Source organism: Crinia signifera, chromosome 9 (genome assembly GCF_055691185.1).
Source record: "Crinia signifera chromosome 9, ASM5569118v1, whole genome shotgun sequence".
Lineage (NCBI taxonomy): Eukaryota > Metazoa > Chordata > Amphibia > Anura > Myobatrachidae > Crinia > Crinia signifera.
Window position 1 is genome coordinate 116,896,942 of NC_139225.1, and position 23,879 is coordinate 116,920,820.

The 23,879-nt window shown below is 39.4% G+C and overlaps 1 protein-coding gene across 1 annotated transcript; it reads right to left on the bottom strand.

The window, feature by feature from the left end:
* Positions 1-600: 600 nt before the first annotated feature.
* SPRY3 (sprouty RTK signaling antagonist 3) lies at positions 601-23,844 on the bottom strand. Its single transcript, XM_083159571.1, has 2 exons — positions 22,854-23,844; positions 601-6,861 (listed from the first exon to the last, which is right to left on the bottom strand). Exon 2 carries the CDS (start codon positions 6,761-6,763, stop codon positions 5,891-5,893), a length of 873 nt encoding a protein of 290 aa, XP_083015697.1. The 5' UTR covers positions 6,764-6,861; positions 22,854-23,844; the 3' UTR covers positions 601-5,890.
* Positions 23,845-23,879: the final 35 nt, after the last annotated feature.

Here is a 23,879-nt window from a genome sequence, read left to right on the forward strand (position 1 = left end):
ATCCCCCGCCCGCTGCTGTCCCCCGCACGGCTCCGGGGCTGGGCTGCACATAAGATTTGGCAAATCTTATGTGCAGCCCGTCTGACCTCCCGACCCCGATCCGATGCACACGGGACCGCGCATCGGATCGGAGGGGATGTCTACAAGTCCGATTTCACTGCCCGATTCATCCGGGGGAAATCGTTCCCATATCGCATAGTGTATGGGGGCCTTTAGAGTCATCCTTAATGATAGTCAAACTCAGCCCACCCACCCCTCCCCCCCACACAGATTTTGAAGACTCTAGTCATCTACCTAAAGCAGCCTAATGTTAAAGATGGGCCTGGCCCTTGCATACGTTAGATCCATGTACTAGTCATTACATGAGAAGCTTACATTATGTATGATGCATATCTTCCACCGTGACCATTTGCGGAATTTAGTTTTGGTATTTACTACTGATGCTAAGCAATAGCATGTATCCAATCCGTACTTCTATTAAAATCAACTCTATTATGTTTTTTAAATTTAGTTTCTTTTCTTCTATTTTAAAGTGTGTAGTTCAGTTGTTTCATAAACAATGCAACCAATTGCCATGGATAATCACAAAGAAAAGGGGTATATAATCTTTAAGAACTTTATTTTCATATTACCCCACCAGGAGACACGGAATGATTAATTTTGACGCCTGTGGGAGAATGTGCCATAATGTATTATCTTGTGGCCAAGTGCAAATGAGCAATGCCGTTAACTGTGGTTGCCATGGGAATTCATTAGTAACAATTCACAATCTCACCAAGCAGAGGACACAAAGAAAAATGTACTTAAAAAATACTGGTAAAGTGCTCCAAAAATTCTGTGGAACATTAATGGAAGGCGTTTCATAAACATATTTCCAATAAGAGAGATTTTATATATAATATATATATATATACATACACCTTTCCAATTAATGCCTTTTTGTATATAGAGTATCATTAACTGATCTTCATGCTTAATAAATGTATGACATCAGCACCATGCGTGGAACCAAGAACCATTTTAGCAAGGTCCAGTTATGAAATACAGCATACATTAAATCTCATAAATAATTTTTTAATCCTATTATTTTCATGTTTGTAAAAATGTGCTCAAAAATATATTTTTCTTTTACATTTTACATACATTTTTTTTCCTCGTGGTGAGGTTTCTACAATTATCTTTTAATCACTGAGTGACCTTTATCTGTCTTGATAGTGAGGGACCTGTGACACTGACTTTTAAAACATCTTATTTTAAGAATATTATTATTACTATTATTATTATTATAAATAGATCTCCCCTAGAACCTACATACAGTGGTGGTAGCCATTTTGTGGGCAGAACCTCATTCAGGACTTTGTGAATATCTGGGAGACTCCCAATTTTTTGTGGGCTATTTTTGATTCCCAAATGAGCAAAGAACATTCCCAGACCTGTCCCCTTCCCTGGTGAAGTGGCTGAGGGCTTGGTCATTCAATTTGCTGCAAATCATAACACCATGGCTCTATCCCCCCATGCTGCAATTGCCATTCTGGGACGTCGCCAAGGGGCTGTCCTAAAGGTCAACAAGAAGAGTTCAATCTACATGAAGCACTTTGCTCAGCCTATCATATCACTAGTAGTGGTATTATTAATATACTTGAAACAAGATCATTAGCTCCTCTCACAAAATGGCTGCCTCCATTTAAGAAGCCATTAACTGACAATAGAAGATGATTTAATTAAATGGCTTCTTTTAACATTCAAAAGAACACTTTTGATATCCTGACAGGAGATATAAAGATATGATGATAAAATTCACACAAATATATATTCTGTAATTCTGTCACCATTTATCTAATATTTGCAGAGGAATATGCAGAAAAGGTAACAGAACAAAGCAAGGACTATTTTGATTTGTGATGGCAGGAAATATATACAGGACATCTCTGACAGGACCCATTCTATTTGAATGAACGTGCTCTTATTATGCAGCTGATAATCTTGTTGCAGTCACATAGGGGTTAATTTACTAAAGCTTCTAAAAATCTAAAGAGGTGATGTTGCCAGTAACGACCAGATAAAAAAAAACAGATTCCGTCTATCATTTTCTGGGATGTAATAGAGAAAAGATATGCAGAATCTAATTGGTTGCTATAGGCAGGGGTGACGACAGGTCGGCCTGTCCCAGGTAAAATGGGGCGAGGGCCCTCCAGGAGAGGATGTGGCCACGCCTCTGTGGAAAAAAAATTAGAAGGAAGGAAAGGATAGGCTGCCGCTGCAGCTGTCTCTCTCCCCAGCTCAGCACAGGGCACTTAGCAGTATGTGGTGAGCTGGGGAAAGAGGCTGTGCTGCGGCCTGGCTCCCTGCAATATAGGAGGAGGAAGCGGGACCCTGGCCCTTTCAGGAGGCTCAGAAGCTTTAGTAAATGTACCCCTTAGATTGTGAGTAGATTAATTTAGCAGCTTCAGTTAAAAATTGTTTCTCCCTGATCACACTAAAATCGTCTAATAAGATTTTGAAATATTTGCATGTTTATTGAATGATAGAAGTAGCTTATACATATGTAAGGCAACTTGCATTTCAGGTTTTGTGGCTCTTTAAGGAAAAATATACAATAAATCCAAAAAATGTTTGAATGGGGTATAAATAGTAGAGCTGAGCAAAATGTTCACAATTCCATACCCTCCAACATAACCCATTCCACCAAGTACAGAATATTCTGGATCTGGACTTCCTTGCCAGTGGCAGTTACAGTGGTTATTAGAGGCATCTGCCACCGGGCTCCTGCTCTCAAGGGGGCGCCTCTCCTCCCCTGCAAGTTTGAATCCGTAAATTGAAAGCCATCAATATGTGGCTGACTCCCTCTCCTAGCAGTACAATAGACGTCACACTCTCTTTATTCTGAACATAATTTTTGCAAGTCACACACACAGACATACATTTATATAAGGTGGTGTGGGGGGGCACCAATATTTATCTTCCCTCTGCGCAACTTGGACGGACTCAAGCCACTGGTGGTGATGCTGCTGCACAGTCCAAAATTCTAATAAAAGAGCTGCACAACTGCCAGCGAGTCCCGGCCAGCGATGTTTGGCAGTGGGCATGGCTCACCTATTTGAATTTTGGACTGTGTTGAAGCCCCGCCTCTACAACTGCCACTGGCTAAGAAGTCATGTTGGTCTGTATGCAACTGATGCATATGTTTGTGACATTCTGGTATGTGGCTGTGAAACATTGTACATTGTGCCAGCAGAATATGGCAGTAAGTGCTCCCAAGGCTATAAAATGATCAAAATGCAAACGTAACCATACCGTATGGAAGGGCTCTCTGCAGAATGGTAGTACAGGATGATTATATCACTGGAGTACCCATGAAATAAGTCTTGTTTCTCTGTCAAACTCAACTTGCGCTAAATTTTGCTCATCTCTACTAAATTTCAGTTTAAATGACAACCTTCCTTTATTAGAGTCAATTCCCAACCCTGGTCCTCAAGTACCCCCAACAGTGCATGTTTTCCAGGTCACCTGGCAGGTGCACAGGTGCACTAATTATTCAGATGCATTTTAAAAGATCCACAGGTGGAGCTAATTATTTCTCCTGTGATTCTATGTGTAGACCTGGAAAACGTGCACGGTTGGGGGTACTTGAGTTAAAAAGAGATACAGTGCCAGCTCATTACTGCCATTTTTCAAACCCAGCCTGGAACTAGCAGTAAGAAGCTGATTGGCCAGTACTTTATCTTCATCTATTTTATCTCCCTGTGATGGCCAGGTCTACTAAGCCTTACAAACAATGGAAAAGTGGAGAGTGATAAAGTACACGTCAATCCGCTGCTAACAGCCATGTCACAGGCTGTGTTTGCAAATTACAGTTAGGAGCTGGTTGGTTAGTACTTCATTACTCTTCACATTATCACTTTTAAAGCTTAGTACATCTGTCCCCAAGACTTAGTACATCTCCCCCTGTGACTATTGATGCTGTAAATCTTCCAATTGGATAAGGTAAACTGGGACCTGTGTATCTGCAGTTCAAGAGAGCAGAGGGTCGTAAACATGTGATGAAGACAAAGGGCTGCATTTTCTTGGCAAATTCAAGCTACAGAATTCCAAAAAACAAAATATGGAGCTTATTATGGAGCAGTGCTGTACTCAGATTGCAGATTGTAGGCTATAGAATAGAAGATCGAATGCATCTAATCTGACATTTGCTATGGTTTACAGAACTGATTACTTTCACAACTGTGTCTCTAGACTGTTGCGCAAGACATGCATATGAGCACCATGGGGACTTGACCCTATACATTATTTTATATTAATAGTATATTTAATCCAGGTTATAATAAGGATGAGCAACCTTTCATCCTCCAGCTGCTGATACTACAAAGTACCATAGGACATGTAGTTGAACAACAGTTGGATGCTGTCTTTTGCCGAAACTCCCAGAAACCTCTCTGAGAATACCAGTTCAGTAATGCCAAGCCTCCTTGGTGCCACAATGAGTATTCTATAAAGGATGATTATGGTTCTAGCCATGTCAAGAACAACCCTACTTACGAGCATCAATCATGAACAAAAGATAGCTGGAACAATATATGGAGAAAAGCACCTTTACATGTATGGATATATGTTTTTCATAGATTCACTGCTTATTATTAAGTGCAATACATAGTTAGGTTTCAGCAGTAAGAGATAATGTGGTATAGTGTTGAGTTCTAGATGTATAGATAGCCCATGTGGTCATTTATCCTAAACTATGCCATTTGTACCTGTTTTGGAGGGATTATTACTTAGACAATTTCATAAATATGAGCAAATGAATAGGGCTATACTGTGAGTTCCTGCCCAAGGAGGACCATTATGCTAATAATTCACCACACATGAAGGCCTGCAAAATTCTTCCAGTAAGGTTTCTACAGTGTGCAATTGTTATTTAAATCAAAGCTTTAAATGCCACCTGAGGAGTAATGGCAGTTGAATGGAGAAATATATTAATATAGGCAAGAAAAAAAGTGAATCATAACCTATCCATGCAAAATATATCTTCTTTGGTTTACACTGTATTATGATATGTGACAAAATGCATTGTATCTAATTGATAAGTTTGCTAAACATTTACTTCTTGAATTCCAATGAAAACATAAAAATAAATAAAATTGGCCCCCCTAGCTTTCTGTTAGATCGTGTACTCTAGGTATGGAGAATTCAGGCATTAACTCTACTTCAACCAATCCAATCATCTGCTGAAAATGGTCTCCTCTCTTCCCTGTTTGATTCGTGTTGACATTTGACCACTAGCGTCTATACTGTTTTACAAAGTACAGTTTCTTTACAATTGCTATGTCTGCTAAATTAAAGTGCACACAATGTCATGTTTATCATAGGCTTTTGAAGTCGATCTTGTGTTTTACATTTCTATATTGTGATTCCTTCCTAAATTCAGCCCCGCTGACAAGGTCAGAGGATATTTCACCATATATCAAATCTGTTCACTACACTGACAACAGTTCTGTCTTTTGTTTAAAGATTTAGGTTGTGAGAAAAGTCCAATCAAAACATCTCATCTTCAATCCTTTTTCACATGAACTCCATTCTGGTGAGAATGCCAAATGCTGCTCAGAGGAGGTATTGTAATAGAGGTCTCAGTATCCCTAATATGCAGCCAAAACTGATCTTTCCACAGAAAACGGTGGAGCTTCAAATGTATCTACTTTTTTCTGATATTTTCTCTCTAATTATTTCTTTTATCCAAATTATATTCTGTTAAAATCTTTCTTACATTCCTGAATTGTTAATTGGGTCTTGGTAAGGCTTTCACTGACTCTGGCACCAATTGTTTCCAAAAAGAGGAGAGCAGGAAGTATTGAGGGTTAAAAGGAAGTAGGATCATATCCAACATGGCCGTCTTAGGTCATACAGGCTTATCGAAAGGCCTTGGGAATGGTGTGCCACTAGATGAGGAAATTTTCCTGCATACCGTGTTGGTGTGGTTTTCACAACGGCAGCCTGGTCTTTTCACTTTGTCGTAGCCCTTCTGGCAAAGGGTCAGGCAGCCTTTCATAGGTGGATAGCAGCATAGACAAGGCATGAAGAAAGAAAGGAAGCTCATGACTGCCCAACGAGCACAGCAGGATCCCTGGCTGCAAGAACAAGGGTTATCGGCACAGTTGTCCTCATCATCAGAAGAGCAGTGGTAGAAGAGGCCCTTGATACAACAAAGGCAAGTTCCATAGTCGATGACATTTTCAGCGGAGCACAAGCAGCGCTGGTCACAAATCCAACATGAAGGGAGTTTACGAACTTGCGTACACTCATCACATATGCAGCGCCCACACTCCTCACAGATGAACAGGTGGCCGACATATCTGTCCGACTTTTCCATTATTCCTTTAATAAATTGATCTTGCTTCAGGTCACCATCCTTGGGCTGTGTCCTCATAAGTGAATGCCCTGAATGAGATGGAGTGATTCCAGTTAGCAATCTCTGATCTGAAGCTGTGGTGCTTTGAGAAACTGAGCTTATTGTACTGGAATGACTGAGATCATGCATAAGATGTTGTGAATGGTGTTGATGGCTTTGGCTGCGATGAAGATCCTGGAGGTTGTGGGACACCAGTTGATCATTAGGCCACTCTTGCTTTGCAGCATGTTGGGAAAGGGAAGGGTTAGACCAGGTTTGCATGAATGCGACATTGGGTCTCTCCACATAATCATTGTTGGCTCTGATTGAGCGGATTTGGTCAATGGAAAGAACCTGTTGGATGTCTCCGGTAGATATATCCATGATCTTTCAGACTCCTTCCCTTATCTATGAATCAACAGTCACTCTTTGGATAATAACAATTCTAAGTAGCGTTATCCATCACGGAACATCTGAAGATCCTGAAATAAAGAAAAATAGACATTTTTAGTAAGCATATTTTACTTATTTACTAGACAAGATTTTATTGGTTTATACTACAGCAGTATCTACATTTATTTTTACTTTGACAATGTATTGTAGAAAATAAACAATCATATTCATTATACAGTAAGTACAGGTTAATGTCCACGGTGGCCTTCAGGATCTTCTTCAGCATCTGCAATGCAGGAGTGCATTGCGCGGGTGCGACAATGACATCCCTGGTACGACTGCAAACTCACTCAATGCACCCCTGGGACCACTTAAGAAGATCCTGAAGGCCGCCGGGGTTCCGTGGATGCCGGGGGACTCTCAGGGGTACCAGGTAAGTATGTTAAAAATATATATATATTCCAAAAACCAGAAAAATCCCTTATCCGAAATGCTCGTGGTCCCGAGCATTTTGCATAGGGCATACTCAACCTGTATTAATTATAAGAAGCTATATGCTAGTTACCCAGACACTTTCTCAAATCCAGTTTCTTGTTCCATCACATATTTTTATTAAATGTCATCATTAATTTACTGCTGCCGACTTTTTTTATTTGGTCTCCACATTTTTTACCCATACAAAATTTTTATTAGGGTGAAGCAGCCAGTGAATGAACACTACCAGTGAAATAATATTTTAAGGTTTAAAGCATTAAAACAAGCTTTCATTTTCACAGATAAACATAAACAATTATTTATTTTTATACTTTGACTTTCTTGCTTTAGCTGGATTCTGATTGGATAATGAAGTCACAAGAATAGGTTGCAAATCGTGGGCCAGGCTGAGCTGCCGTTCCTCAAAATACTAAAGTGATATACTGCCTAATTTAACTAAAACTTTATAATGTAACAATATACAGTGTTCAGATCTCGGTGCACATGTGTAAAGACTTTACAAAGCTTAGAATTTGATACTCTGGGGTGAAAAAGTACAGTATATGGAAAGCCTTGGATAAAGATGGGAGGGAGGGGGTGTTCATTAGTGGATGCAATCATCAGTTTTTCTCAGTAAATTAACAAATTGTTTCATAATTTAGTTTTTACAGATTCTTTTTGTTTATACCTAAAAATTAAGTTCAAGTTAACTTTGTATTTTGTGTACACACTATAAGATGATTGTCCCCATCGGTCACAAGACTATACAGGACGATAGTCCTTGAAGTGTGAGCCCAGCCTTAGCAAGCCAAGCCAATAGTTCAACATTCCAAAAGACTAGTTAAGAACAATAACAAAGTTTTATTTACGTTTTAGATTACATTTTTGATTATTATGTTTTCTTTTATGTGTCAATATATTTACGCACTTGGGAGATCAATATGGATAATCGTAGTCATCTAGCCGGGTCAATAACAAGCGGAAAGGGCAGGTACCGAAGGATAAGGCAAAAAGGGGAGTCCAATGTCAGGCCGGGTCATGCACAGGGAAACACGATCGCACTACAATAGGGTGAGGCTGAAGAATAGTCGGGAACTAGCTGAGGTTAGTAACGATTATCTGGACGGAATATAATAAACACAAGGAATGCTGGAGCAGGATGTGAACCTATACTTCCTTAAATGTAAACAATTAAGAATGTATAACTTTTGTACTAAATCACATTTTACAGCCCTGGGAAATGTTAATGGTCAGGCCACTTTGAGCTTTTAAGCTAAAGACCTATAAGTCTATACCAAAAAAATCTATTTAAAAGCACTTCTGAAACAAATAGAGGGGCATCAAGGAGTGAACTGTATCCATTGGACATTGAAGCATTTGTTAAAGGTAACATAAATTATTTCAAAATAAAGATGTAGTAGAGCTATCTAGACACATTCCTTGTTTAGATTAGGAGGAAGCACTGAAAGTTATAGAAAGTTAAATGAGTTGAAATTGTTTAGAAGCAAGAGTAATGCATCAGCTTCTACTGAGATGCTATGCTTTTACCATGTTTGTCTCAATCGCAAGACGTAAGAACAAATGGAGATGGCTGCACATCACAACAGGGCTACTAAATACAGAAACCAGAGGTAGACTCAGTAGGTTACCCCAAAAAATCCGCACATCTCTATTCAATGCCGCCATTTTCAGACAAATTTGCCGAATCTGCATCCGCTCAAAACAGTCAAAAACAGATATATTTCCAACCAAAACCCATGGATTGGCAAGTTTTTCACCGATCCATGTGTTTTCCATCTGTGCTGATTTTTCTGATAGTTGAAAAATCTCTATGGGTATTGTGTCAATTGAATGGAAATTCAACTTGAAAAACATCATTAAGTGCTGATGTTTTCTAACTGTACTAAACATCGACACAGATTTCATACCTGACCCCCCTTCATCTTCCAAAAAAATGCAAGGAAAGGGTGCGCCTACAGACAATAAAACACCAGAGAGCTTAATTTATTACCACCTGCATTGGCCTAGGTGAGATGACGCATATAAAATATGCAAGAAATATTTTCATCATTTGCCATTATATTGACAAAAGGGAAAACTTATTTTGTTTAAAAGCAAAGGAAAAACAAATGAAGACGCCTACAAAACAAACGAAAACAAGAACAAGCAATGAAGAAGTGTATTAAGGTCGCTAAAAAGTGGAGAAAAAAAGAGAAGACAAAATTGTGTTAAAGGCAAGCAACTTAAGGCCCCCTTACACTTGTCAACTTATTGTCTCAACAAATTGAACCTGATTGACTCGAGATTTATCCTATGTGCAGGAGGTTCAATCTCTTCCAATCTCTTGGTTATACCCAATGGCACAGGATTGTGGATTGTGTCCTACACATCAGGCACATAAGATTTTGTCAGACGGCACATCAGATCTTGTCAGATAAATTGACTCAATCCACCTGAATTGGATCAAATCTCACAAAATCTCACAAGTGTAAGGGGCCCTTTAAGAAACTTAAAACTAGAAACCAACCACCAAAACAAATTAGTATCTGCTATCACATATCACATAGCCACTGATTGAAAACAACTGTCTCTTTCTTCGCTAACAACAATTATACCTTGAATTTGATATAAACATCGTTAAGATTATATGAAATACATGACCTGTATTCTCCAAATTATAATTTTTTCAAATTGTTTCATAAGGGTTAGGACCCCTGACTCGGTTCACAAAACACTCCTCCTCCATGTTAGAATTAGTTTGCTCATTCTTTAGACTGGTTTACCCATTATGATTGATCGCACTTTCTTTCTGTCTTTGACTTTCCTCTTGGTGTACCACACTGTACCACACTGTACACCTCTTGAGCTCCTTCTTTTTCTCTCTTTCCCCTCTCTTAGGGCCTTATTTTGGTTCATTCTTTCTGACAAAATCCTTCTTAGATGGGCAAAACCATGTGCACTGCAGGTGGGGCAGATGTAACATGTGCAGAGAGAATTAGATTTGGGTGGGGTTTTACTTCAAAGTGAGATCTATATTGCAGTGTAAAAATAAAGCAGTCAGTATTTTCCCTGCACAGAAACAAAATTACTCACCCAAATCTAATTCTCTCTGCACATGTTACATCTGCCCCCCCTGCAGTGCACATGGTTTTGTCCATCTAAGAAGGATTTTGTCAGAAAGAATGAACCAAAATAAGGCCCTTAGTTATAAAACTGGTCACTATACTATAATCTATAATTTGATTGCTACTGACTGCAGTGTTAATATTGCATAAAAATAGGTTCAGGAACTCCACGGGAAGAGGCAGGGTGGGAGAAGATGTGGGCGGAGCTTTAGTGAGGTTGTGGCTTCAAGATTTTACTGTTTACGTTACGTTTTACTTAAAAGATAATATTACTTAAAAGTAATGCACATTAATGTTCCCCCTCCCCTCATTACTTATCCAAATTAAGCAGAACAAGAAGAGGAGCTCAAATGGGGGTTAAGTGGGACTAGCAGACGCATACACTGGGGCTTGTCAAGTGGTAAGCAGGCATAGCAAAGAGGATAATTGATTAAGGCAAACAATATGCAAGCTTTAAATAACTTCAAAAGTCTGTTATATTTTCATTTTAGGTGAATGATACATTTTGCAGCCACCAGAGTAATGGGCCCCATACATCAGCAATCACAATTTATGGATTTTCAGATATTGGGATATTTTGGCCAGATAAATGGATTTTACAATCTATCCGACTTTGCCCACACATTACAGATTTTTTCAGTGATCGGCAGATTTTTCCATCTAAAGATTGCATCTTCATATCTGGAAATTGCCCCAATCGATTGTCATTTCAGCTGTTCATAATGTAAATAGATGAAGAAAACGAATTGGGAATGCCCACACATATAAAAAAGATCTGCAGATAATACCAGATTACTAAACATGTTTAAAAACCTGATTATGCAATCGATTGGCGATTATGATTGGGATTGCCAAAAGGGGGAGCCCACACATCTAAAATTAATTGTGGCAATCATCTCCATATCTGAAAATTGTCACAATTAATTGCTGATGTATGGGGCCCTTAATGATTTAAATTTTTTCAGTTTCCTTTACAGTTTTTTATTCTCTGACTTCAGACAAAGAAGCCAGTGCAGGATTTCTCCTCATGAATACTCTCCAGGGGGAATCAGTGGGCAGGCTGTTTAGCTGGAGGAGACACTGCCCTGGATTATAGACAGGTGTCACTTTCCTGCACTGTCCTGGGCTTAATGAAATGTATATTTTTATAACTAAAACTTGTTATGGGGTTCCAGAACACCATTCCAGATGACTTTATTCTTCTCATGAACTTCAGGAATGGTGTTCTAAAGTGTTCTGGCAGAAATATATCCCTGACTGACTGTTATACTGGGTACACACCAGAATGATTTGGACTCAATTCCCCCAATTTTGATGCAATTTCAACCAATTGTATGTAAAGAAAAAAAATTTGCCCATGTTTTCAATACGATTCTGATCTGATGCGCATCCCTGCTGGTCGTTTGGTCGCTTTGGTGATTTCACCTGCTGCAGTAAGGATTTTTCAATTTCACTTTGACTCGTTACAGATCGTGAGCAGATAGTGTGCAGAACGTGTGCTCCAACAGATCGTCCAACAGACCATCGTCCAATTTCAAGGAAATGTTTGCACGATCATGGTCGTTCTGGTGTGTACCCAGCAGTACATTTTTGATTATTATGTTTTCTTTTATGTGTCAATATATTTACACACTTGGGAGATTGTATATGGATAATTGTAGTTATCTAGCAGGGTCAATAACAAGTGGACAGGGCAGGTACCGAAGGATAAGGTAAAAAGGGGAGTCCAATGTCAGGCCGGGTCATGCACAGGGAAACACAATCGCATTACAATAGGGTGAGGCTGAAGAGTAGTCGGGAACAAGCTGGACGGAATATAATAAACACAAGGAATGCTGGAGCAGGATGTGAACCTATATTTTCTTAAATGTAAAAAGGACTTGCTGCAGATGCCTAATGACATCTGCTAATTTTGCTTGCTGGCCTTTAAGAGAGCCTCTAGCGCAGAACACATTCCCCTAGGGAAACGCACGCCCGCACAACCCGGAAGATGCCAGAGGCTCAGCCACCCGCCGAGACCCCGGCGCTGCAGGGAGCCACCCGCAGCCATCTGGGGTCTCCCCGCCACCCTGCCACCTAGACCTCCACCGCTGCTGTCCGCACCACAAGTGCCCTTGGACCCGATAAGTACCCCCCCATGGTCCGGGGAGCTGTGACAGTCCTGTCCTCTATGTTTATATTCTATGTCTTGTACTGTAAAGTTGTTGTTTTCTTGTCTTGCTTATTGTACACTTGTAGTTTGTTAGACAACGCAGAACCCTTTTAATACCATATAAATGAAAGATAATAATAATATTGGCCTCCTGGGAGTAGCTTTATCAAGGTGTGCAGTATGGCAAAGCCACCAATTATTAAGTAAACCAGGCTTGTTTACCATTTATTTTATTGCCATATTACAGGGGTCCTCAAACTATTTTGCTCCAGGACTCCATCAGACAATAAAAATAATGACAGGACCCCAGCAAGTTATTGCAGAAGGTCATCACGTCACATGTGTAGTCAGCAGACAGCACATACATTGCAGCACTGTGGAGGCACAGAATGATGGGAGGAGTCTAAAATAACAACAGATTTTTCAGACTCCTTGAATCACTGACTGAGATTAGAAAAGTCATCAGTCCGATGGTCAGCAACATGACGAGAAGGTCGGGACTCACTTTGGGGTCAGGACCCACAGTTTGAGAACCGCTGCCATATTAGAACTTATTGGCATCTTTGGCAAACTGTTTCTTAATAAATCAACTCCCTGGTCTCCAACATGGCAAGGGCTTGTCTGATATTATGCAAGAACAATATATATATATACAGTATCCACTTGTAGTGCAGCTAGATCTCCAAATTAGGGCTCACCTATGCCCATAGACAGAGTACATGCAGCAAAAAATAGAAAAAAAAGCACAATGAGCGTAAAATAGACAATACTTTACTGCTTTTACATTTCCTGTTTATGGGATAGTGAAAAGGCAGTCTTTAATTTGCCTAAAAAACGGATTAATTTTAGAATTTCTAAATAAAATCATTATTATTATTATTACTATCTGCTCTGCACAAGATCTGCGTCTCTCATCCACACTCATTACTCGCTCCCACTTACACTTGCAGGATTTTTGTCAGGCAGCACCCACCCTATGGAATGCCCTTCCACACACAATAAGACTTTCCTCCAGCCTCCAAACTTTCAAGCGTTCCCTGAAAACTCAACTCTTCAGGCAAGCTAATCATATTCCGGAACCCCCAAGTAACTTTCAGTAGCATTCATATCTAATTGCATTCCATCAGGACTGTCTTGTAATCTGGTGGGACTGCCATGCTATGGAATTCTACCCTCATGTATCCTATTACTCTTAGATTGTAAGTTTGCATGCAGGGCCCTCCTACCTCTGTGTCGGTTTGTTTCTACCCAGTTTGTTTAATCACTGTTGTTTCCAATTGTAAAGCGCAATGGAATATGCTGTGCTATATAAGAAACTGTAAGTAATTAAATAAATTATTATTATTATACATATTATGTTTTACTTGGTGGTTATCATTGCACTGCCTCTACGGAAATGGATATATTTCAATATTATTTCTAAATACAAATCCTGATTATAATGTGTATTAAAATCATTCAGTGAAAGTTTTAACTTAACTCCGACCACAAGGGAAATGCATGACCTTATCTATACTGCAGACTGCTAGGAGAAAACCACTTTATTTCTTATTAACGTGACTCTAATTGCTTTTCCAGGCATTATTCCCTGGAGAGGCTTCCAGGAGACACTAGTAAAGTAAGTGAAGCGGTGTACTGTATGCCATTTACACCATCCTGCGTAACACATTAGTTAAATATTGTAAAATACTGTACAGAATATATTATTTTGGAATTACTCTATATGTTTTGACATTGCAAAAAAAAAATGAATCATGTACAAATGTACTTTTAGAAAGGAGCACATCTCCTACAGCGGTTGTGTATGTCCTGTTAGAATGTAAACGTATCTTCCATGGTGGCCTAAAAGCTAAATACCTGTTTCCTGGGGACTCCATCAGTATCTGGTCACGCCGTTCATATCACGTCACTTCTGGGTCAGAATTCTGTTCCTTTGGTGTTCTAGTAATATTCAGTATACATTTTGGATTTGCCCATGATCCCACACTGAGATTTGCTGGTGGAGTTTGTTTTAAATTATTCCCCACCCTATTGTGCAGTGGCGGAACTTGTGGTTTATGATCCCAGGTGCAAAAATATAATTTGGGCCCCCCTCCTCCACCCCAATCTAAGTGCACAATATGCAATACGTCAGTTGGTGACAGGCAGACTATTAATAAATTAAAAAATAAATAATAAATATCAAATGGCGAAATATTGTTGATCGGTACTATAGTTCAGTTTCCATAAAAAAATTACTGTAGAACAAAAGGCAACAGTTTAAAATAAATTGATATTTAACAGAAGTGTTTAAAAATTCAGTATAAAGTTATGTTGGCCAACTAAACAACTTCCATATCTCCATTTGGCAAGATAACAACAAAAATTTGGACTCGTTGAGGAACACCATATAACACATTTAGAATGTATCATATATTTTGTGACGGCATCAATGTCTATTGGAACATTGCTGCTGTTTCCTAAAGTAAAATATAGAATATAGAAGTAGACATGTTTTAAAATAAGTGTTGAGCTTACATTTAAGATAACATGTTATTTTGGTATCTGTAAGGGGAAGTCACGTCTTTCCGGACTCAGCATTGATCTGGCTACTGTGCGTAGTAGAGAAATGTCCACCCTCCAATCACTTTAATGTTATTACAAATTTTGCTAAATTTGTTGCATTATATTTCAAGCTTTTTCTTTTTTTCAATTAATGTTTTTTTTTATTAATTAAATTAAATCGATGTGATCCCTTGTGGGCTAATAAAAATGGTCTAATATTGGAATTTATGACCAATGATCCAATTAGAGGCCATTTCATGGATTGTGCTTTGGGGGCATGAGGCTCCCGGAGTATAATCCCCAATAAATGTCGGTATCGGGGGAGGAGCTATTCACAGTGGTAAATTACCACTGCTAATAGTATACTGCAGTAGCCTCTTCAACAAGCACACATCGCTAACAATTTCCTATATTAAAATATACATAATATAGTACTCTCATTAAATAAATATTTAATAAGATGTCAAGAATGACCTAGAGTATGTACTAATATAACACTCAAACTTAGTACATTTCTAAACTGATTTAATTTCAGAGAGAATGACACAAAATGCACAGCACAAAAATATTGTGTAGTTACTTTAGTATTGAATGGATAAGTATTGTTGAGTTCCGTTCAGATGAGATTACATTAGTCAATAATCAACATATAAGATCAAGTTTAATGGAGCCCTTGCATTCAGTAGTTTCCTGTAATAAAATGTAAATCTATAAGGTATTGGATCCCTTAGAGGGTGCTAAACCTCAGATAGCCCTTTTTATATTTCAGAGACAAGTAGGAAAAGTGTATTGTCTGTATATTCATGGGCCAATTCTAAGAGTCTGCAGACAGTTTCAAGTGTTACATAGTAACATAGTAGTTGAGGTTGAAAAAAGACTTTAGTCCATCAAGTTCAACCTCTATATGATCTGCTGCAGTGTAATGGCCGAGATGAGGTTACTGCCTATCTGTTATAAACTAGAATCCCTAACGTCTCTAATGGGAAAATCCACCAGTGCATGCTCAACAACCACTGCATGCGGAAGGACGGCCCACCCACTGTTTATCCTTCTGCAGTTACAACCGCCATCTGGACATGCACCCACTCCATGCTGGGTGTATAATGCACAGGACACTCCCAAGACACTCTTATGAGACAAAACAGTTCCACAATTCTCTGCGGTGTCATCCAGTTACTGTACCCTCCAGTAATGACAATTTCACAGAAAAATTGTTCTAATCCATCTGTGTGCATATGCAGAGGGGGGACACTATGGTGTTGCATTTCATTATGTATAACATTACAATTTTGACCACACAATATATATTCACTATTCAATGCCTCCCAGACCTCCCCTCATGCTTTCAGGCCGTACAACAGGCACTGTACTCATGAGATCACCCTGCATGCCCAATAATTGACCTGAGACCTATCTACATCACATCAGACCATCAGTGCCCCTGAGAACTGACAACATGCCATCAGACCGTTTACATGCCCCTCATACCACCACACATGTTCATTCAATGCCCATTTAACTAACCCAGATTTGTATTCAATGTCCATCAGACCTTACCACGTGTCTTACCACGATGTCCATCAGACCACCCAACATAAAATCTACTGTAGCTGGTCCACATGGAACTTTAATGAGTTGGATACATACAGGACCAGATAGCATGCACTGTCATTATACATATACTGCTTATCTGGTTGGTCTGATTTTTGGTTATTTGATATCCTTGGATATGGATGATATCTTGGACATGGATGACATGTACACAGAATTCTTACGTTCTCTTGATTGAAATATGCAATTCTATGGACTTTCTGTATGTATTTTAAATTGTGTGGTCATCATAAACCAGCAAATCACTTAAGCTGGCCATACAGTACACTGCACTATAATGATGCAGTGTGTGGACCTGAATGTGGTGGCAGATTTCCCACTGGGTACATTCCTTTCCATGAAGTACATGACTAGAGGCACCACTTGTTGGGGACAGCACAGCAGACGGACTTTCCCCACCCCCACCGCCCTCCACATCTGAGCAGTTGACTCTTTTTTTTAACCCAGAGAAGTGAGGGGACAAACCAAACAGGCCATTAACAGAGGGAAAAGGGACATATGTACTCTGCTGCTTGTACTCCTGCCCACTAGCCACCCAGCACCACCACCAGAGAGAGAGAGGATGTGAATTGGGTAAGATACCGTACAGCTTATGACTATACATGTCAGGGGGCTGACAATAAGATCCATTACTGTCATTCCTCCTCTTACTGTTCAGGGCAGAGATTGCAGCACTTGCTGCTGCTAGATGCAGGGACGGTTACACCTTGTATGTAGACTTCTCCATGTTTGGTGCCATCTTGCTGTAAACAATGAATGTGACTAGTTATTGGGGTCAATGCAGCTCTGAGAGTTCACCTTATTAATTAAATCTGAGCTTTTACTAAATATGCCACATTGGGGACTTTGTTGGGGTATCCAGGAGGGAACCCTGGGCCAGACATACCCGCCCTGTTTATCTGGTGGTGCAAGGGTAGACGCCATCTTGCTATTAGCTGCTCCCTGTAGTAAGTGGGTGGAGTGTGATATAAGAGCTGGCCACACTTAAGCTATGTCTATTCTGGATCACCTTGGTTACCGCTATAGTAATGCTACCTGGCCTTCCCCAGCCTGCTCAGCTCCACAGCTTCATCTATGCCCCTGGTCACCCCATTCTGCAGGGCTAATAGGATGTGGATCATGCTCCTTATTCTCCTCATTAGGGGAGAGGATGAGAGGTTCAGACATTTACTCTAGAATTACATCCTGGAGACAATATGTACATATAATAGTGCAGGGTATGTGTGTGTGCATTATGAGCATTAGGGAAGCAGTGTGTGTGTGTATGGGGGGAGGGGGGACGTGCAGTGACATGTGATGAAGCAGCAAGCTGTGGTGGAGCTGGGGGTCCTGTAAGGTGTGAGCTGTGGGTGGCAGTGAGGTGCGAGGAGAGCAAAATAAGCTGTGGAAATGAGGAAGGCAGTGAGATATGGAGGGCATTGGCAAGTAGAGAGCGATGAAAGGGGTATGAGAAGACGGGGCAATCAGAGATATATAGATGTAGGTAACAGTAAGAGGCATATTGGTTTTTGTAGAGAGAGTGGGGATGCTAAAAATGTTGTGCCTACGGGTGGCATAACCCCTATATTCGCCTCGGCCTGAACAGGCATCGTTCCCAGACTGTAAAGAGTTGAACAGACGTCTACATCATAGGTTTTGATTATCAAACCTGTGCATTACATCCAACTTCAGGCTGTGAATGAATATAACCTTCAGACATTGTGTAATTGTCACTCTTCCACTTCTCCATGTCAGCTGATCAGCTGCAGCCTATGGCCAGCCTCTGATGCCAGTCTATGGGTTATTAAGTGTCATTTATTTATTTATTAACGGTTTCTTATATAGCGCAGCATATTCCGTTGCGCTTTACAAAGGAGACAGTGATACAACAAACAGGGTATTTTTCAGACAGTCAAAATGTAGGAGGGCCCTGCTCGCCAGCTTACAATCTATCGGGTTAGCTAATGATTCACGTTGACAGAAAAGTGTGTAAATGAGTATCACACAATATTTAGTATAAATGTCTGTCACTCATACGTTCTGAAATGAAATGAAAGACAGTCATTGGAGTAGAACACACATATAGGAGAAACACACCACGCAAGCACTTATTTGACTCCACACACAGCATATGTGCCAATTACTTTTTTTAAATCATTGTCAGAAAATTGGCCTGCACATACAGTACATGGCTAGTATTGGGTATTTCTCTTACCCTACCATCACCATATGATCGAAAAATGAGTTGTATATACATGGTTAGTGTACAGTATATATATCGGGGTAGGGGGTGCTGAAGCCCCCAAAGCTTTCACAGGGCTTGCTTATAAACTGTACAGTGTTTCACTGACTCTAGGATATCCCATCAGCCTATCTCATGACATAGATTTGCCTACTAGCATGATTCCAATGTCAGAAGGGTCACTGATTCTAATCTCTTTTCTGTCACTACAGCCTATAAGTTTGGCCAACAGATATGTCCTAAGTGGAAGATCGGTGCTCCCACTGATGACAGAGTCTGAAATGAGACACGTTTAGGTCGAATGCACCTTTGGTGCTGATTGAAAAACAAGAAGAAACAGAAAAGTAATATAATAGAGAAATGATCCCTATTAAACATACATTAAATACTGTACCAACACATTATAATAATTCTCCGGAATCACTAAGTACTAAGCTGCTTTTTATATTGTATATTGTGTTTTGTATACTGTCATATTATTTTTGTATGTTATTAATTTGGACTCAAAAATCAAATCAGATGTTTTTTGTTATTTAACGAAGAGGCCAAAATATTAAGAGGTATTTTTAGGATTTAAACATAGGAATTTAGAACCCTGGGATAAATGGTCTAATCAGGTTGGTTTGCAAAAGCAAACTTCATTTTTTAATGGACAAAACCATGCTGCAGTGCAAGTGGGGAAGATATAACAGGAGTGAGTTAGATTTGGGTGAGGTATTTTCAAACTGAAATCTAAATTGCAGTGTAAAAATAAAGCAGACAGTATTTACTCTGCACAGAAACAAAATAACTCGCCCAAATCCAACTCTCTCTGCAAGTGTTGCATCAGCCCCACCTAGAGTGCACAGGGTTTTGTCCATTGAAGAAGGCATTTTCATTTGCAAACCAACCAGAATCACCACCAAAATGCAGGTAGCCCAAGATGATAATGGGATGCCAATTCATAACATAATATGATATAAAATAAAACCCTCCACTCCAGATGTTTTTTGTGTATATTTTCAAAATAACCAGGTGTCTGAGATTACCCCGCTGTGGTTCTATACTAATGGTTTTGTTTTTTTTTCTTATTTTTGCTGTAGGATAAGAGAATTGCTTGTCCCATAGATGATCATATACTTTTTTGTTTTAGGTTTGATCATGTAATATTTTAATATGCTTATTAAAGCAATGTCATGGCTTGAGGCCCACTCATTACTTTGCAGTTTTACAGAGAGGTGTTGATCTTTATTTTACACCAACCTTTATAGGTACATATTTTCATATGTTTTGGATAAAAAAAATTGGTCTTTAAAATAAAAAAAAAAACCTCTTAGCTATTCAGTAGACACTGGTAGTGTCAGGCTGTCAGCAGGATGTGTAACATATTCTCATCAATGTAGAACAGTATGTTCTATTGCTCTGACGTCAGTCCTCCAACAGGAAATCCGGTCACAGGCGTATAGGAAGGTGTCATCCAACAATAGGCGGCGGTACTAGGTTTACCACCATCATATCAGTTACTTGGACCAATGGATAAGCGGTTATGGTTAGGACCCTGTTACCATGTGTTCTATATATTGGACAAGCTACTAGCCATTTTGGGTAAATCAGAATATTCTAAAGACATTTAAAGATTAGTTGCATCCCTATGAATCCAAACTTTGATGGTGATGGCAAAAGTGTCTCTACAATTCTTACATATTGCTTATTAGGTAGCATTTTATGCTTCTCAGTAAATCCAGATACAAAAGGGGGTGGTTTTACTAAAGTTATCGCCTAGAGCCATATCAAGTTGAGTACGGCATTGTGACCGGTGGCATCCTGACTATCGGGATGATGACAACATTCTGCCACATGCTGCAGTTGTTTCATCAAAGAAAGGGTAGATGCCATGAAATGAGACCTTTAAATCAGGCATGTCCAAACTATGGCCCTCCAGCTGTTGTGAAACTACAAGTCCCATCATGCCTTGCCACAGTTTTGCTATTAGGGAATACTTAAACTATGGCAAAGCATGCTGGGATGTGTAGTTTCACAAAAGCTGGAGGGCCACAGTTTGAACATGCCTGATTTAAATGCTGTCAATGAATTCAGTCTGGCAATGTTAACATCCTGTCTTACTTTGGACAAACCTGGCATGTTCTTCCGAAGACGGACAATTTATAAGGCCTTAGTGTACTACTGTGATTATTAAAACTGCAAAAAGCATTATACTTTATGTTAGTGGGTATAATTCAAAATGGCCTACTATATTTTATATAACCATGTTATTTGATACTAATGTGTTGAGATACCTTGTCTCATGGAACAGGGTTCACATTGTATCTGCGATAGGATATTATTAACAAATATGAACCTATCTGAAATAAAGCAGATTAGAAGTATTTGTCTGGCATCCAAAATAATACCCTAGCCTTTAATAGAAACATGTAAGAGAATGGATAGATCATTATTTGGCTTATATTAGAGGCATGAGTGTTGGTGGACAAATATCCCCTCAACCCCAGCCAGCCATATGGTTGGTGTGTGTGACAATTATACAATCCTTCAACAGCTGATGGGAACACAGTGTCCACCCTTATGCCGAAGCCTCTATAGAACCTTAAGGAACCTTAAGAACTTGCTGTTCCATATTGATACATGAAGCTAAGCAATGTAGCCAGTGTTACAAGGTCTTGTGAATAATGAACCAATTCCTTCTGCGGCATCTAAGGCTCTGCCTTTTTGCTTGTCAACTCCCTTTTCATTCATATAACGTTCAGTCCTGATGTCTGAATAATGAGAAAGCTGCAACTTTAACGACTCTAATCAGCCATGTTGTATATTGGTTACTATATTGAATTTAATGATATTGCATCATTGCCTTTCATTTACATATGTTATATTTCTCAATAAAAATTGACATACCTTCATTAACGTTTACCGGTGTGTGTATAACACAGGTATTGGTTCTACAACATACTATGCTTACAACATACTACAGTTTTCTGATCATCATAAACATAGTCAAATTCCCATACCTTTTCTCATCTGCATTGATAGCAATGCACTTTAGAAACCAGTTTGTCATCTGCATAATGCATATACAGTACTGCATGATCTTCTAAAAAAGAGCAATTCGCCTTTAGTAAAGCATACTGTGGTAGATTTTGTATTACCTGTTTGTCACTGTAGGATATAAGATCTACTCCTCTCCGAAGCTGCATGACAGCGATTAAGGAGTGGTTATGTGTGTTGCATTATAAATGCGCTTTAAATCTGAAACAGTGCTGCATTGCATAGAGGTACTATGCAAAATAATAATAGCTTATTACAATGGGCATTCAGTATTTCCTTAGAACTTTTATCGCCTCGATTTTCTCGCAGATTGTAGAGCAAATTCTATCTTTTCCACATAACAGTGAAGATATCAGACATTTTGTTTTAGAAATGAATCATGTGAAATATTTAAATACCATGCAATGTTAGCCTAGAACCTTACACAGTGTCGTTATACTCATTCATGTATTCAATTATGTTTTCCCTACTTAAAAAAAAAAATATAGCAGTTGCAAAAAGAAAACATTATAGCTATTTTTGGATTTCAATTTTGGTTGCGTTTGTTCTCCATGACAAATGGACAGTGTACCATCATTTATACGGGAACATGTATTTGAAAAGATTTCTGTCCTGTTTCTATCCTATAGAGAATGGGAGGATACTATGACTTCTAGATCTCCTTCTAGCTGCACTGGAAGGATGAATGTCCTCTGCATTTCTCCATATAAATCCTCATGTCTTCCTCTGTAACTGCACAGTTGGATTGCTCCTCTCTGCTGCATGCAAAGTCCTTATGCTTTATGTGAATTTGTATTGTTAATATTCCAGCAGTGTCATAGTATTTGAATTATTTTTATTTCTATTATTATTAACATCAAGTCATTGTCAATTTTTCGCAGGCAATGAAATATAGTCACTATCATATCAACTTACCTATGTGATACTTTAGATCCATGTTGCATTAAATGTATATAGTCCCCACCCAGATCCAGGTAGTTACTGATTCACCGTCTTGGCCATTATATGCATCCCAGTTATAGGAAAAGTCTGAATGAATACTCCTTCAGAAGTGCAGGTGTGTCCCCTAAGCACCCCAGCATCGGACAGCGATCACACACATCAGGTATACAGCTAGCATCAGAGATCCATAGATGCTAGGGACATATGAGCTCTGCACACTCCCAAAGCTGAATCACACACACAGTCTTTCGATAATCCGCAGATCAATGTATATCTTCCATAAACATCTATGTATCTATATCTATATAGACACGTTAGTGTGCAGCCAGATTGAGCTAGTCAGATGAAGTCTTGGCTGCCTCTGTATACATCCCTGATCCTGCCTGAATGCTGAGAGGTGGTGCTGATCCCTGACACTGTGTTTTGTGAATGCGGGTATTTTTCAGTTATCTTGTGAATGAGTTAAGGGGGAGGAAAGAGGTGGAGCCCAGAGGGTTTTGTCAGTCTGCTCACTGGATGTGTGTGCCTCAGTTCTCCTTCTTGTTGTATAATCGTTTTCTGATAAATCTTCTATGTGAAATGTCCTTTTTTATGTATCCTGCTTGAATCACATATAATGACGAGGCCTTCTACCCACATGACGGCCTTATCAGATTTTTTTCTAAGGGAAAAAGGAAGCAGTGACGGTCTTTAAAGGCTCAGAGAAAAATGACATTACTGAGATCAATGGAAATGACAGTGGCGTGTTTTCCCTGCACATTTCGTTCTCATTTTTTTCCCAGACTCACCCTCTCTTTCCCTCTCCCTCTCTCTTCATCTCCCTCTGTCTTCATCTCTCTCTCTCTCACTTTCATCCTTCGCTCTCTCTTTCCCTTTGCTGTACTCCTAATGCTTAAGTGGCGTCATCCTTTGGAAATTGAATCGGTCCATTAGATCTCCCCATAGACTTCTCTGTATCCGGTCCCATGGCTCTGACAGCAACAGAATTAAACAAGGAAA

What these genes read in the sequence shown, in the direction of transcription:
- SPRY3 (XM_083159571.1), bottom strand. Translation starts at nt 6,763, where the DNA reads ATGGATATATCTACCGGAGACATCCAACAGGTTCTTTCCATTGACCAA.